The 16,975-nt window shown below is 38.2% G+C and overlaps 1 protein-coding gene and 1 pseudogene across 1 annotated transcript; both read right to left on the bottom strand.

The window, feature by feature from the left end:
- Positions 1-2,916: 2,916 nt before the first annotated feature.
- On the bottom strand, positions 2,917-9,073 carry LOC131317492 (uncharacterized; annotated as a pseudogene).
- A 2,516-nt stretch (positions 9,074-11,589) lies between these two features.
- On the bottom strand, positions 11,590-16,572 carry LOC131316732 (L-gulonolactone oxidase 3). The gene is made up of 3 exons (XM_058346161.1): positions 15,803-16,572; positions 13,439-13,694; positions 11,590-12,777 (listed from the first exon to the last, which is right to left on the bottom strand). The coding sequence occupies exons 1-3, from the start codon at positions 16,496-16,498 to the stop codon at positions 11,951-11,953; spliced, it is 1,779 nt and encodes a 592-aa protein (XP_058202144.1). The 5' UTR covers positions 16,499-16,572; the 3' UTR covers positions 11,590-11,950.
- Between the last annotated feature and the right edge of the window lie 403 nt (positions 16,573-16,975).

The raw sequence follows: 16,975 nt of genomic DNA, 5'->3' as shown, positions 1-16,975 counted from the left end.
CACAGATTGTTGGGCTTGTAATGCTTAGGCCCAAACCAAGAGTTTTCACATGGGCTTTTTTTTTTTTTTTTTTCCGGGAAAATGACAGCCAATGACATGTTTTGATAATTAATATCCATCAAGAATATGCTGAGAATATTTGTTAATGCTGAAAATGTCCTTGGTAGGTATTAATTATCATAACACGTCATAGGCCGTCATTTTCCTTTTTTTCTTGACTGAAACGGCCTCTCGGCAATTGGGCTTCTAGACTACACTGTCGTACTTGAACTCAACAAGGAATTAGAGGGTTTGTGTTGACTACTTTTTTTGACACGAATACGAATGTGACACTACTCGACAACACGAAATTAAATGGTACGAGTGTATGTTGGAGACAACACGTCACGATGCGGAGATGCTAATGATATGCCATCATTTGGTTATTTGTGGTTAATTATTTTTGTTGGTTTTATAGTTTCTATAATTGTGATAGTATAAAGAATTTGTTCATTTTTGTTGTGAATTAAGCAGATTCTTCGAGTACATTACTATATGCATAATTTCATGTAAATCTTTAAAAGAATTTCAAATGAAGAGACCAACAGTTTCATCCCGAGCAAGACATGATTTTAAACAAGTTAGATTAGTTTCAATATACGTTTAAGTTAGCAAATGTTTTGCCACAAAACACAAAACAACAAGACTCGAACACGACACGCATGATGTCCACCCATATTTTAAATACTTGATCTGATCGATTACATTTATCTTGAAAAAATGAAAGGTTATGATTTCCTTAAAACCATCAACTCCATCTTATAAGCCAATCATTTTATGTTTTTAGGGAACTACCACTTGACCCATAAGAAGTCATCAATTGTCATTAGAGTGTTTGTCTGATTGTTAACTTGAGGGTCCTGAATTAGTTGAGGTGCTCGCACAAGGTAGCCTAGACATCTTTTTGTACATATGAAAAAGGGGTGGAGCTTTATCTCTTTTGTTTCTGTAAAGCTCAATTGCCGCATATTTATAGTAACTTTTTAGAACTTGTCCCACTCAATCGATCACCTTCAAAATTAGTATATGAGTCGTATTGAAATACCTTCTTGGTCGAAAAGTCCTTGCTAGTAAGAGCAACTCCAATGGAGATGTAAAATGCATCCGGATGGATAGTTATTTTAGATGAAAAAAGTGGTTAAAAGTTAGTTGGATGTATAATAAAACCCACCCCTCTCTAATGGTGAGATGTAAAATAGGGATAGATAATTAACTAACTTTTCCTCCACCTTATTTTTTCCCAACTTTCTCAACCCTAATTCAAATATTACTTCCGTTAAAAATAATTATGATATCCAGTAATCGAGGACTTTTAAAAAAAATTTAATTCTGCAAAATTTTTTTTTTTTACTTCCGTCCAAAAACAGGAGCAATTTGGACACCAACTCCCACCCACTTCAATTTCACAATTTACTTCATCCATTTACTCCCATCAACTCTCAACCACACCATTTACTTCAGTCATTTACTCTTATCCACTCTCAACTACACCATTTACTTAAGTCATATATATATAGACAAATCCTCCTCATTATCCATTCTCACACTCAATTTGTGCCATTTTACATCCCCACACTCGATTTGTGCCATTTTACATCCCCATTGGAGAGTATTTTTTCCATCCGGGTTGTATTTTATAGGTATACAACCTGGTTTCCATCCCCATTGGGGATGCTCTATGTCTTAAATTGAATGTTTTAATATAGTGTCAAAGCTAAATTTGTTCGGAGCATCTCTTTTTTGCTACTAGTCCAGCTATGCATCCTCTAGTCATCTTATCAAGTGATGATCAATTAATCAAAGTCAACACTTGTTTAACATCAATTAGGTATAAAATTCAATACATCAATATTGAGTTTTACTAGTTCAGGGATTGTCGTCAAAACAGTGAAGAACTCACTCGAACTTAATTGAAGGTGAGTTTTTTCCAAAATTTTTGGCCTAGAATTCATTTTTTGTTTACCTTTTTGCCGTAATTTTTTGATTTAATAATTTGTCTCGATGAGATGAATGAAAAAAGTATGATAATGTGGACTGAAGTTTAATTTTTTTATATAAGACGACACTAAAGACAAAAAATACCAGCTATTTGGTAGTATTTTTTTGACTTTAGTTGGAAAGGAGAGAATGATATAGTTTTTAGGTTCTTTTTTTTACTTTCAGTCATGATTTTTTTGTTCTTTAGACTCCCCTCATCAATCTAAAAAATAAAACGTGAATCTATCAAAAAAATTTAAAAAGACGAACATAAATACCAGAAATTGAGGGAAAGTAGTATGAAAAGACCTACTAAGGAAAGCTAATGGAGGCGTGGCTTGATTTTGGTAATTTCGTAGATGTGGCTTCTCAACCCGTAGGTTAACACAATGGTGCTCACCTAACAATTAAGCGATCACGAAACTTTTGGTCTAGGGTTGAACTCTCACCTTCACGTCGAATGCATAAGCGACACTCGGAGGTGTGAGCGGTTATCGTGGGCTGCATTGCAATCCAATGTTTAAGTAGGCATGAGTGCCTCGATCTGACTTCTTTTTCTGCCTTTGTTCTTGCGAGCCTTTGTTCTCGCTTCATTTTAATCTTTGTAACTCCATTCCAACATTAAAGATTTTCTTTTGTCGAACAAAAGAAAATCTTTCATGGAATACTACAAAGATCTATTTAAGAGGTCTTGTTTCTGTGATTCCAGAAGATGACAGCCAGAGAACAAAGGATAATTAAGAACAAAGAATAATTACTGCTGTTGGGGAGAGTTACTACACAACATAAGTCCTGCACTTGGTTACATAACTTACATCAAACATTAGAGAGAAACAATGGATGCATAATTTTCTGCACGGTTTATTTACGCGTAGCCTTTAGATATGCTTGAATAGAGATATAAGAGCAGAATGATAGTATATGTCCTGACAAATCAACATAAAACACACAACATACACGATACCTAGAGTCGATCTACACATGTTGAGGCATTTCTTACTTGAGGAACCTATCAAACCAATCACTGGCTTCTTTTACCATGAATGTGGTCAGTTTGTGTCCGATTCCAGGTTGTGCTATCAGCTGTGAATCAAGGGGGAAAATACCATCTGTTAGGACGACAAATTTTGGCGAGGTAGAATTAAGCGGAACTGCAAGATTCAAGAGCAGAGAGACCTAGCCATGACTATGCATTTTCGACAACAAGCAATTGCCTTTTGATGGTCAGAAATTGTTGTATTGGTATGGTAAACTGGTTGCTTGCTTCAAATGCAGAGCAGGAACCATAACAGTCTAGAGATTCAGCATAGAAATGGACATTGTCTATAATGATACTTGCAGCCGGACAGTAATTGTAAGGGATGCGCACTACCAAATAGTAACTACTACCACAATCAACTTTGACAGATGAACGATTAATACCTTGAACTTGTCAGGACAATGGGCTTCCTCACAAGCCTTGCGTGCTCTTGATTTGGGAATTTCCAGTCCTTTGAGTGGGCATCGAGGATCCTTTTCACCTGTTTGTCAAAAACAATATTTCATGAGTTACCAATCAAGTTCAACTCACCACTTGGCTAATCCCATGTTGGGGTTTCAAATATGTATTTTTGCGACAAGAACCTTGTCCATACAATTGATGATCGGAGTGCAGAAAAGGATATACCATTTAAGATCAGCAGAGGGCATGGTGCAATTATTGGAATCGTGTAAGGTGAATCAAACTGGGAGGCTAAACCAGGAGCAATTCTGTCCCACACCTGTAAGAAAATTGAATCATAATACATGATCGATCATCAAATATTAAATATCATTATGCATCACCAACATAGGACGCCACAATAGAAAAAAATTTAATCTACAACCAATTCGATATACACGATGGTAAATGCAACTGACATTCTCCACCACTTCCTTGTCAATGATACTCTTGCCCAAATCAACCGGTGCTTCTGAAACCAAAAAACAAATTCAAAGGAGTATGCCCAAATCAACCTGTGATTCGGATAAAAAATGCATGCACTGAGTTGACAAAATATGCTTCTAGGAAAAGAGAGATGATATGCAGGTAACAAATGATCCTTGCAATATTAACACAGAGTACTCTACTTACTTGATGGAGTTTGCATCAAGTACTCCGATCAACAACAGATTAGGTTTCTGCGAGCTCTATAAGTAGGAGGGTTTTGGTCCCTTCGAGACTATCTCAGTGCAGGGCCTCTTTTGTTGTATGTTTCTACAAAATTTCTTGCTATCTATGATAAGGGAATCTTCTTTTGCAAATAATAAAAAAAAAAGTCATAGATTTGAGGCTTTATTTAGTGAAAGTCTCCATATAAAAGAAATTTGTGGTAAAATTTGCTGATGCTAGGCCAAACAAGTAGTGTGAGAAAATTTCACACTGATGTCAATAAATACTCCTAGTTAAGTACCAACTATCTTCAATTTTCTATAAAGTTTTCGTGGCCTCACCTTCAAATACATCCTTAATGCTGTCAACCCGACTCTGCCACTTATCATGATCAATAGCCTATCGAAATCCCTGTGACATAATGCATGAACAGAAAAATATTCCATTACAGTTAGCAATACCAACTAAGGGATGTAAGAAGTACTCAGTCATATGTTATTCATGAAAACAAAACAAAACTTAGATAACTCGAACCTGAACCCCAATTATTGGGACAGCCACCGCATAGCGCGTGTCAGCAGCAGCAGCAAACCATGCATGCATTCCTGCATTGCATTATCTGCATGTTATAACAGCTATGCAGCTTATTTTTACATCATTTAAATGTTATTTATCCAACCTCCAAGCGATTCCCCAGTGATGCCAATTTTAGATGGGTCTATATCCTCCCTTTGTGTAAGATAATCTGCCAGCTTTATTTAAGTCCCAGACCTGCAGAATTGACAAGCAATCCATGGAATTACTCTACGAGCCAACCAAGCTGAAGAATTAAATCCAGATAGTCAAATTCTGTTAAAAAAAAATCTAAGAACGCAGTATTACATGTTTCTGAAACAAAATGAATGGAGGAATTACCGTATCAAATACGAATGGCATTGTATCCCCTTTTCGCCATGATGATACAAGTGCCTGCACAAGTAAATCAAAATCGTATTACGGGCAATAAGGATATTGGTAAGTGGTTATACAGAGAAATATGAGAAGTTCAGAACAAAATACACACCTCTCGGTAAGTGGTCATACTGCTTGCACGTTCCCCTTGGTAATGAGAATCAATGGCAACAGCAATATACCCCCGTGAAGCATATGCCTGAAAAAAAAAAAATCAAATTACAAGGCAAGTCCCTAGTATGATCAAGGGCTCTATTCAAAATATCTACCTCGAGCAATGGCCGTAACCACTCTTTGCACTTCTTGTTGCCATGCAGAAAGACAACAGCTGGCCTTCTATGATGACTACTTTCTTTCATGCTTAAAATCGGCACGGGCAAGCGCCCTTGCTCTCCTGACTATTCATGAATATACCAAGTCCCTTTTTATGCTCAAAATTGGCAGATATGCATGTGAAATGGATTTGCTAGTATTCCTATGGGGCTTAGTATTGCGATGTTTCGGTCTTCAAAAAAGAGCTCGGGGGAATTAAGAAACTGTAAGGCCTATCAAGTGCATAGTTACTGAAAAAATTCCTTCTTGAAAGCTCACTATGTCTAGTGCTTTTAGCTAGACTTCTATACTACAAAAGTACTAATATATATGAGGTAAAGTCAGCGTTTTTCATTAACATTGCTTGTGTGCTGTTTTGTATTGTGGGCTCGTGAATGCATTATACGATTACATAGTTTTAGACTTTCAGTAGAGGGCTCCGAAAGAACTTGTGGATGAGTTATACTGCTCCCTAACACATTTAGCTGTTAACAAATAGTCCTCCTGCAGTCTCCTTACAGGAAAACGAGGAACACAAGGTTTAATGGGAGGACAGTAACGAGGGTAAGCATGGTGTCATATTGATAGTAGATTGTCATATCCTCCTTCTCCATGGCCATATGCAATTTCAAGATAAAACTTTCCAACATCGAGCTGTTGGTGTTGTGTAACAAATCACAGTTCGTAACCAACTTCAATGCGGCCTTTAACTGGAAAAACAAAAAGGATTTGCACAGGTGCAAGGGAAGATAATGCTTTAGCAGATAAGAATTGTAAAAGCCGAAGGTCAAAGCAAATAATGCAAACTATGGAAGACACATAAAAGGCCCATTTCTGCTGAGTAAATCTTCAATGAGTACACGGGGACTTCAAGACCCATAAATCACTCCACAATTAAAACCTTTTCATGGAGCTCAAGAGTTGTCTTAATATCCAAAACATAAAATCAAATTGAGAGTTCACTGGCGCAGCTAATACCAACCATGTCATTGTTACAAAATGTGAAGCGATCAAGAAATTTGATGCCCGTGATGTGAGCTGTATTGCCTGGAGCTCAGTCTGTGCATTGGTTGCTGATATGTATTTTAAACATAGGATTCTTCACGGAACTCATTTATATATGATTAGTCTCCCCTTTGCTCTAGTAAAATGGTGTTCTGGATATATATTATCGGGGTGATTGTCTAGTTTGACACATAGGTGCTCAGGAGTTGCCAAACTCAAAGAAATGGATTACGCATTGAACATTAGAGGCATCAGATGAGCAACCCAAGAGGTGGATATATTTATGACATTACAGAACTTTCATTTTTGAACCACTAAAAACATAGGAAAGATAATAAATACCTTAAAGTTATTCATGTAGAAAATTTCCTAATTCAAAACCATAGTTTAGCTTCAAATAAGATTTGTTTCCAAAACTGAATCTCAAAGCTTATCACTTTGTTGTACTTCACAAACTTCATTTTACTTGTCCTTGCCTAATGTTTTCTATATCCCGAATCAGTAACGAAAATAAGCTAACGGCCACAGCAGAAAAATATGATCTGTATGCAAAAGCCCACACACCTCGGTCCTCAAGCACAAGTTTTCCTCTTTCAGATCCTTACGATTGGGAATGTCTTCCTTTGGACAAGACTCCATTGCCTGTCAAAATATAAGAGAAGGTAAGTTTGATTAGAATGGCGCCATCAACAAATGTCCAACAGGTAAGACAAAAGATCCTCGAAGAGATTTCAACCTCACTAAACTTCGGATGGGGAGTTTCCTGGTACACAGGATCCAACACAGGATGTCCAAATTCCACTGATAGCGGAACTGAAAAATGTCAATCACACGTATTGTAGGTAAATGCTCAGAGAGAGAGAGAGAGAGAGAGAGAGAGAGAGAGAGAGAGAGAGAGAGAGAGAGAGAGATTCATGCTTTACCTCCGAGTGGAGACATTCTATGTTATTTTCAAGACTTAGAAAATCACCAAACACCATATTCCTAGTATTCCCAGAACAAATTAAACATGCAAACGCAGTACTTAGTGCTTCGCAAAACCGCAAAAATTCCCTCCGTTTCTATAACTGATGTGATACATTGAATCACTGGAAGTCTTTTAATTCGGTCAAAACTAACATAAAACACAGAACCATACAAGATTAAATTACAATGCAATGAGAACAGAGTCCATTGCTTCCCTCATCACATGTCACTACAGAATCTATAAACGTCAATATATACGCAATTCATTACGTATACCATGAAGTTTTGCTCCTCGCTTCACCATAAAACAAATCACCATTCACATTCTTCCTCAGTATAAATTTCAATTACCTTCATTCTGTTCTACCGGCTCTCCGAAAATCAGTTGGTGCCGGGAATAGTTCTTTTATTGCCCGCTGGATTGGTTTGCACTTCCTAGAATCTCTAATGGTTCAGAATTGATTTGGTTCTTGGTTTTACCTAAAACCGGAAGAGTGCCATGTGCCCATTTTTCACCACACATTGCGACGAGGCTTACACACTTTGTCTTGGACTCCACACTAATAGCAATTTATTGCCATTTCTGAGAAATGGTAAAAGAACTGGCAATCACCACCCCACACCCACAAACTCAAAAAATTTTCAAAATGAAAAATGCCATTTTATTTTCCAAATTTGAGCGGCAAAGTTGCCATTTTTTACTGGGAGAGGGAGGAAAATGAGAATGACAAAATGGCGCCACTGGTCTTACTTTAAATCTGCCACTGGGGATACAACACCAACCGTATCCGCCTATGTATTATTACATGATTGATTGTTGCAAAATAGTTGCAAAGCAGTCGTTCCCCTGTTACAAACCTGCAGTGCCATACTTATTATGCATATCACAATTCAAGTGAGAGAGAGAGAGAGAGAGAGAGAGAGAGAGAGAGAGAGAGAGAGAGAGAGAGAGAGAGAGAGAGAGAGAGAGCTTTTTGCCGTACAGACCTTGAGCGGATCGTCGAGTACGAAGAAGATGAAGGAACTGGAAACGAAGCTTCGAGGCATTGATTTGCTTCCATTTGCTCTTTGGAGACTATTATGTATGAGCTGTGATGATACTTCTAATGAAGATGTGACGATTATGGAGTGAGATGATTATTGGGGAGCATTGCACTAATCCTCTCGGGACGTCTCTCCATTTTTTGTTCCGGAAATGTTAGATGCATCGACTAGTACTCATGAAATGGTTCACGAAAGGACTATGAACAATGAACGGCTCACTGTGAATATGAGCCACAGTGATGTGAATTTGAGCTGTTCATTGTCTTTCTGTAAACAAATTCATGAATATTTTTCATGTATCATACCAAACCCGAGGAAGCTCCATTTTTCGGATCATATTCTAATGGGAGCGGAAGAATAAAGCCTAACCAAGTTAAGAATAGTGAAAGGCGTCCAAAGACTCCAAACTACCACATGCATCACACTACCAACGCAGAAAAGTTTAAGATTAGCGAGTTTCCTTTTCGTGGGTCCGCCTGGAACTTGAGAGTTTACTTTCTTAAGATTTCAAGTTTAGATTTCCTCAAGTGCTATTACTCCTTTGGGGCTACTTTGCACGGAGCATTTGTTTTAACTTTAACTGAGCTTCCCGCAAATAGCCGGTAGGGTCCCTAAAATTAATCGAAATGCACGTAAACTAGCCCACATCTATCTAATTATTAGAAAAAGTTAGGAATAGTTAAGGTATCCAAACTACCACATGAATCACACTAAACGAGTGCCTTAATTAATTCAGTATAACACGTTTTGTAATTTATTCAAAGTTTCAATTAGGAGCTGGGTCCTCCCCAGTTTTATGGACTTTTAGATGCTCTAGTTTCGGCTCATTATTGATTTATACTGTGTTCGATTTGATGATCACAGTCGTTCATTTTTCTTCATAGTTCGCAGATAATTTTAGTCACATCAAAATTACGCGGATCAAATATATATATATCAGTAAGGGTGTGGACCGTAAGAGTGTGAACTTGATCCGGACTGTATATATATATATATATATATATATATATATAGGGGATGGTTCAAGGAACACTCAAAAAAATACCTAAAAAAACACCCAAAATCTCAATCTCATAGTTCCCGATCAAATTTTGATGATCCGAGCCGCTCAATGTGTGCAGAATGTGATTTTAAGGGTGCCCGCGAGAAATCGGAAAAAAAAAAAACCTGAAAGTGCATGTTTTGAGCAGTTTTTAATTGAACCGTTCATTAAATCTAAGCTAAAAACTGCTCAGATCAAGTCTTTCCCGGTCATTTTTTTTGCTAATTTCTAGCGAGTACCCTTAAAATCACATTTTGATCATATTGAGCGGCTCGGATCATCAAAATTTGATCGGAAACTATGAGGTGTTTTTTTAGGTGTTTTTTTGGGTGTCCATTGAACCGCCCCCATATATATATATAAACTGATATTTATACACTCCGTTTCCCCTGAGGAGATCCCAACTGTATATTCGGAACACACTTGTCTTAAAAAAAAGGGGTTCTTACCAGGGGTCATTCGGTCCGGTTTCCACTGATTTTTGGGACTGAACAGGTTATTCGGTTTGGAATTTTGAATAAACCGGAACCGGTCAAAATAATTCGGTCCGGTTTCAATCGGTTCGATCGGTTCCGATCCGGTTTTTCCTAGATCTGACTTATGATCGATGATTTAATGTTAAATCATATTTTTTTTCAAGATAAATGTGTTCCGAAATCATATCAAACAATATTCAATTGCAACATGATTCTTAATGTGGATCATGTTGTTGACAAGATCTAAAAAGTTAAGAAATCCATAATTAAAATGGGCCTGAAAAGAGTCCACAATGAGCCGAAACTGTCCATCAAGTGTACTTAAAGTATGAAGGTGGAAAGTACTGCAATTTTTCTGAATTAAATTAGATAGAGTCTAACGGTTTTCACACTCAAAATAATTGGGTTTTCTTTTCCTCTTGATAATGCAAAGTAGACTGGTAATATTTCTCTTCTCTAGAGAAAACAAAACGTCTCGCACAAGGTATTTACCTCTTGATCTCACCAAATATTTACGTGTGTATCTGCACCATTGGATCTACAGTATAGATAGTGGTAGCCAGAGATAAAAATTGTGAAGATGGTCACAATAAAATGATACTTTTTCCGTCCCAATTTTTTATTTGTTAATAATACATGGTGTTCCGGGTCAGTTTGTGCGGATCTTGAATTAATCCTTACAGCCCTTCCACAGCCTTTCACAAGCTTATATATGGGGTGAGGTGATCCCAAAAGTTCCTGACAACTTGAACGACCCTTCGTCCCATATTATTTGTTCACTATTTCATTTTGATCATTTGTTTGAATAATCAATGAAAAAAGTGTCTACGAGTTCCGTAAGCTGACCTCCATAAATCTTAGCAATTGCCTGATGCTGTGTGCAAAAAAGAAGAAGAAGAATAATAAACAGATTCCTCGGATAACTAATCGAATCCTAACTGCAAACAAAAGTGTCATAATCGTACATTTCAATCATTTTTTTTGTCGTCAAGATAATTGAGTACTCACTCAAGCTACTACGTTCAGTGGTATTCCTTGGATGTGGCTTCTCAACCGCTATGGGTTGACGCAATGGTGCTCATCTGACAATCAAGGAACTCGCGAAACATTATTTGGTCTGGGGTTGAACTCTCACGTGTGCGCTGTTCTGGGACAGTTCATATGAGCTTTGTCTGGGCTTTAAGTGTCCCCTTGTAGGCAGGGGAATCAGTCTCGTGAGCCCGCGAGATTAATGGGTTGGGCCGTATACCCACATATGAAGATGGCCTTGTCTCTCTTGCATTCTATTTTAGACTAGTATAATACTTCTGTTTCTTGTTTTGGTGCTGGGGGGTTGTTACTTTGTCTCTTCCTCTAGTAGCTAGGCTCCAAAGAGAAATTTTTCAAGTGCCCGGTGGGTACCACGTGGTTCCTAAGCAGTTCATTCGGGTCATTTAAAAGTGTGTTGGACGATTCAAATTGAAACCATCTTTCTTCTCTCATCCCACCACTCTCTTCTCTTTCTCTCTCCAAATCTGAGCCGCCCAAAACCGAAATGGACGGCCCGGATGCGCCGAGCGGCACCACGTGGTACCCTCCCGGCACTGAAAAATTTCTTGTCATTTGGTATAGAAGTACAAATTATCAAAAAAAAAATTGAGCAGATATTGAATAAATCAATCGCAGCTTCACTATTTTCTGATTAAATACAATAGGAAATGCATTCCTTCTAAATAGGATCCTAAATCACTAAAATATGAGAGAAACTTTTTCACGGAAGCTCCGTGGGGTTGTTTACGGAGCTGCGCAATCAAAGCTGTTCGTTTCAGCATTGGACGATCCGGTTTTGTTAAAAAAACTATTCGCCGGAAGAGTTTAACTCCTCTCGCAAATAATTTTTTTACGATCCGAACCGTCTAATACACTTTGGACGCATGCAATTGGCCTCCGTAAATGCAAATACACGTCTGTAAATAAGTTTTTCCGTAAGAATATTGCAGTACATTCAACTTTTCTGTATTTGTAGCATCACAATGCAAGAAGTCGTTGGGCTGTAGAGTATCGACAGACTCGAGCTTCTTGATAAACAAGCCCTTTTTGACAGAAGTATCCTTTGCCAGGGCTGCAATGCCTATCCTCTGAACAAACACATTGCCCTTCCAAGGCACACCCATCATATCTCTCACCTCCCTTCCCAAACAATATCTCATCAGACCATTCACTAGAAAACATGCTCATAGGATCCAATTTCTTCTTTGCTGCAATGAACTTTTGAAAATTTGGATATTTCTTGCCCACATCCGTAAAGGCCACAATCCTATTCTTAGCCCAATGTGGCTTGGCCCCATACTTGAAAAACGCCATTTGCTCCACCTCTTCCCACACGTCTTGGTTTAGTCTAGGCGTTGAAGCCTCATCCGCGCGATAATAATTGAAGTCCACCACTACGGAGTCCTCGGGTTGCCCTAGATACGCGCTAGAAGCCTTAATGAAACGGATCAAGAACCCGTTGTAGATATCTGCTCCGCAGAAGTTCTCAGGTTTTAAGTCTCTCAATCTCTTCACATCGAGTATGAAATTTGCGAACTTTTGGGCAGGGAATATGGCCGTCGATTCGTAGAAGAACAAGCCGTTGATTCTTGGATCCCAAGCACAAGAAACGTCAATTCTTGATGCTGGAGAGTATAAACAGGATCCAGAGGTTTGCATTTTTCCCTGGCGACCCACGACCGGATATCCGGTGAAGATAAGGTTGTTGTTCTTTAATCCATTGGCAATTAGTTTCTTGTAACTTATAAATGATGATGCCATTGCGCATTTTCCATCAACGTTTCGTGCATTGTCCAGTGCTTTCTCTGATCATTGATAGGAAAATTGTGATCTTTGGAGAACTGTTAACGAATAAATCAAAGGGTAAATTAAGCTTTGCACCCTTTAATTTAGTACACATTTCTTGTAACTTTGTACCCTTAAAGTATAACAAATTGAGTGCTTCTAATTTTATGGGTGAGTTTTTGGACAAACCTTTTACGGGTGCTAATTTTGAAAATATTGACTTTGGGTAAAAGAGAAGTTATTTGGACTCAATTATTATTATTACTATTATTTTTTGTCTTTACGTTAAAGAATAATGGTTTGCTTCCTCAAAAAGTCCAAAAGTTTCCACTGTGCGTGCAGAACAGTTTGACTTTTCGAGGCAGAAGAAAAGGAAAAGTTATGGACATAATGAAAAATGTCATGAAATGTGACAACATTCTCTAGAAAATAAGATTTTCTCGTGTTTTTGGCAAGAAAGTGGAAGCCATGTACTAATGCTTTAATGAGTTGTACATTAAAATTCACTTTCCAGTATTTTCATGCTAATCAAACACTTGAAAAGTGTTATTATTTTATCTTTCTTACATTTTCTATCACTTTCACTGTATTCAAACATTTCAAACGGACCCAACGGAATTGCCTATGGGATCACATTACGAAAGTATAATCCATCCTTAATTAAATGAAGCAGAGACATACCTGCTGCTCTAGTTGATTTGGAGACCAGAATAGAAGTGGACTGAAAGCCTAAGAAGTCATTTACTCCATCTCCACTTGTGTTCAAAGGAACTCTATCATCAATCCTATACACAGCTTCATGTCTTGATGGATACCATGTTATGTCTGCAAATTCATGATCCTTGGCATGTTCTGCATATTTATCCTCAATCCCCACATCATTTGTGAAACTATAGGTTATGCTTCTCTTGAATCCTTGCTCCAATGAGAATGTCACCTGTATGATTCATTTCGGATACAGATGGGAAAAATTAAGAGGGAGCAAAATAGACTAGATTCATGTTAGAAGTTCAACTTCATCTAATCCCCACTATCCCACTAACATACTATATCGTATGATGTGTTTGTCTTTGTGCGGCGAAGGCGTGAGCGACACTCGGAGGTGTGAGCAGTTAGCGCGGGCTGGATTGCAATCCAATGGGCGTGAGTGCCTCGATCTGACTTTCGATTGAGCGAAAGTGTGTGGCCTAGCTGTTAGACCACAAGAGGTTCTTTAAATCCCTGTGAAATTACTCCATGCTCACATCCACATGGCAACTGCCAAATTCGAGAATAAACATTATGTCCCATGAGAAGAAGCTGTAGACGATCAAGTTGACTTAGGATGAGTTTGTCTTTGTTTGGGTATACCGACATATGGGCTGTAAGCTAAGTCATATAGTTTGCATCAGGGTACGTGAGCGGGAACGCGAGCATGAGCGTGAAAGTATTTTTGAATCACATCTCAAACTAAAAAATTCGCAAGAACAAGAAGAGAGCACAAGCGCAATTGAAAGTGGAAGATTGTGAGTCCCATAGATATTAAGTCCCATCTGATGAACTTGCCTAGGGGCCCGAAAACTCAGGGAGCCATGATAATAAATCTTGACATCTCGAAAGAAGTGGCAGTAGGTGTGGCACAATTAAGCTTCTGTTTTTTTGGGAACGTTTCCATTTTTTTTGTTCTCATCTAAAGTTGTTCTCATCCAAAGAAAAGAAATTATTAATCTTTAATGGAAGACTGCCTTTATTCTCGCTTCGTTCTAATCTTTGTAACTCCGTTTCAAGATTAATAAAATTTTCTTTTGTCGAACAAAAAGTAATCTTTAGTGAAAGACTACAAAGATCAATTAAAGAGGTCATCGACAAGACAACATTACAACTGAGGATAGACATCTCAATAAAGTTGACACCATTGCCTCGGCAATTCAAATGTGATCCACAATCCAATAGAAACGGGGTTGGCAAGGAGGAAACCCAACTAAGGAGGAAAAGAAAGGGAAATGATATTGACACTTAAAGAATGGATGCAGACACTCCAAAAAACAAAGGAAAGTGGCTTTAGAGTTACACTGATTTTGGAGTGCTTGCATCAATTTTTAGAATGCTAATATCATTTTCCAAAAGAAAACATTCAACATAATCTGAAAAATTAAATATTTTTGGAGTGCTAATATCATTTCCCAAAAGAAAACATTCAACATAATCTGAAAAATTAAATTAGATTGCCAAGCACCTAAACGTACCCAACTTCATTGAGGACTACTAGTTTCGGTATGAACTGCGTGAAATTATACAATAGGCCGGAAGTACCGTCACGTAGTATTCTTTGCACGTATAGGCTTGAGCAAAGTAGTTTTGGAAAGGGTCTTTGATTTACAGTGCAGCCACAATAAATAATACAAGAAAGAGAGAAAAAATGACATTTTCTGGTGTTTGATTACAATTAAAAAAAAATGCCAGAAAAGTAATTTTTTTTAACAACTCATTTAAGCATTGCTAGATAGATTTACTTTCTTGCTAAAAACATAAAAAATATACTCCATATTTTTTCATGCGCACGTCGCCACCTCTTATGACATTTTTCCGTTGTGCCTATAAATTTTTTTTTTCCTTTCCTACCATAATCCATATTGTTAAATAAAAGAAAATAAATGTTTTATTGAATTCGATATAACATGTACATAGGCTCTTGTATTTATACACGAGTGGAATCTTAAAATATGGAAACAAAATCAAATCCTATACGGTGGAAAGATAATCAAATCATTGATCCTAATCAATTACAATCGATTCTATCAATTATAATCAATCAGAATATTGTCATTATTCTAACACAAATTGCACATTAAAGAGTAAGTTAGTAACAATAACTATTTTTTCTTGAAACGATTCTTACAAAACTTTTAATTTAATAAATAAAATTTCTTTTCTCTTTTACTTCATTTTCTCCCATCCTTACTTTCCGGCATAAATTTCTTTCTAACAAAACGAACCCGGGTAATGTTTGGTGGAATCAGTTCCAGATTACAAACAGAAAGAGATTCATATGCAGAAAGAACTGACCTTAGAGATAACACCCAACAATCCCAGAGAAACTCTTGCGGCATCAAAACTTGGGTCTTTTTCTCCCAATCTCAATATCTTAGCATACCCTTGAGACCCACTTGCAGGAACAACGAGGCTTATCCCAATAACATGATCTTGAACTGCCCCTCCTTTCCCCCACCAAGAACTCCCATGCGCCCCTGTGCTAATTAACCCACCCACGCTAACGCCTTCCCAGTACGGCGCCGCCGCCAAACTCAGCCCCTCCGCCTCCACCGCGTCGATAAGGGCCCGGAGGCCCACGCCTGAATCCGCTGTGACCGCCATCTTCGACCTGTCGACGACGATCTGGGTGTTGTAGTTCTCGGTACTAATGAGAACTGAGTTCCCTGCAGGCTTTGTTGAGGGGCATGCCAGTTTTGGTATGGTGTGGGAAAACTTGGTGGTCGCTTTTACCTTTAGGTTGTTTTTGACGGCGTCGGCAACGGCTAGGCGGAGCTCCTCGTCGGTTGTGGGGTAAAGTACGGTGGGGACGCGGCAGTCCTCCCGGTCGCCCCACACGCCGTAGGAGTTGGAAAGGGTGCAACCGGAACCGGTTCGGGCGCATTGGACCGGTGGTGGTGGGGGCATGGCACGGACGTCCGTGGGCGCAAAGGTTGCACCCCATGCGGCAAAGAGTAGGGTGTGAATTAGGAACGACCAAAGAGAAATCATGATCAAGTATTGCGTTTGGTTGAGGGATTGTCTTTGTGGATATTTATAGGGAAGTCTGGTTACACAGATTTACGGCGCAGATCTTATTAAATACAGAATCGTCTTATACACGTTGACTTCCAAAGGAAATTAAGGGAAATCTAATCTTTCTTCTTTTTCTTTTTGCGAAATGATTTTGTCACATCATTTTTTGATAATGCCACATTCTGTAAGTGTATTTTTGCACCAAAAAATACATTTACAGGATGTTATGACATTATCAAAAAAAGGTGTGGCAAAATCACTACCCTTTTTTTTCTCCTTTTTTGGGTCTTTGCTTTTTGATCTTGGGTAGCTAAATAAATACTACATGTTATTTTTTGCCTTTTAATTCAAGTTCATCATTTCGTTTGTATTGGGCATGCTCTTTGGCATGATGATGTGTACTTTTCTTTTTTGACCCTGAAAAAGCAAACTCTACTCATAGAACGTGTTAAC

This window comes from Rhododendron vialii, chromosome 2a (genome assembly GCF_030253575.1).
Source record: "Rhododendron vialii isolate Sample 1 chromosome 2a, ASM3025357v1".
Classification (NCBI taxonomy): domain Eukaryota; kingdom Viridiplantae; phylum Streptophyta; class Magnoliopsida; order Ericales; family Ericaceae; genus Rhododendron; species Rhododendron vialii.
This window is presented reverse-complemented; position numbering and strand designations above follow the sequence as displayed.

Coding starts and splice junctions, on each gene's coding strand:
- LOC131316732 (XM_058346161.1), bottom strand. CDS start 16,498: ATGATTTCTCTTTGGTCGTTCCTAATTCACACCCTACTCTTTGCCGCA. Junction 13,695..15,802: donor TGTTGGGTGTTATCTCTAAG/GTCAGTTCTTTC, acceptor TGAATCATACAG/GTGACATTCTCATTGGAGCA. Junction 12,778..13,438: donor CAAATCAACTAGAGCAGCAG/GTATGTCTCTGC, acceptor ATCAATGATCAG/AGAAAGCACTGGACAATGCA.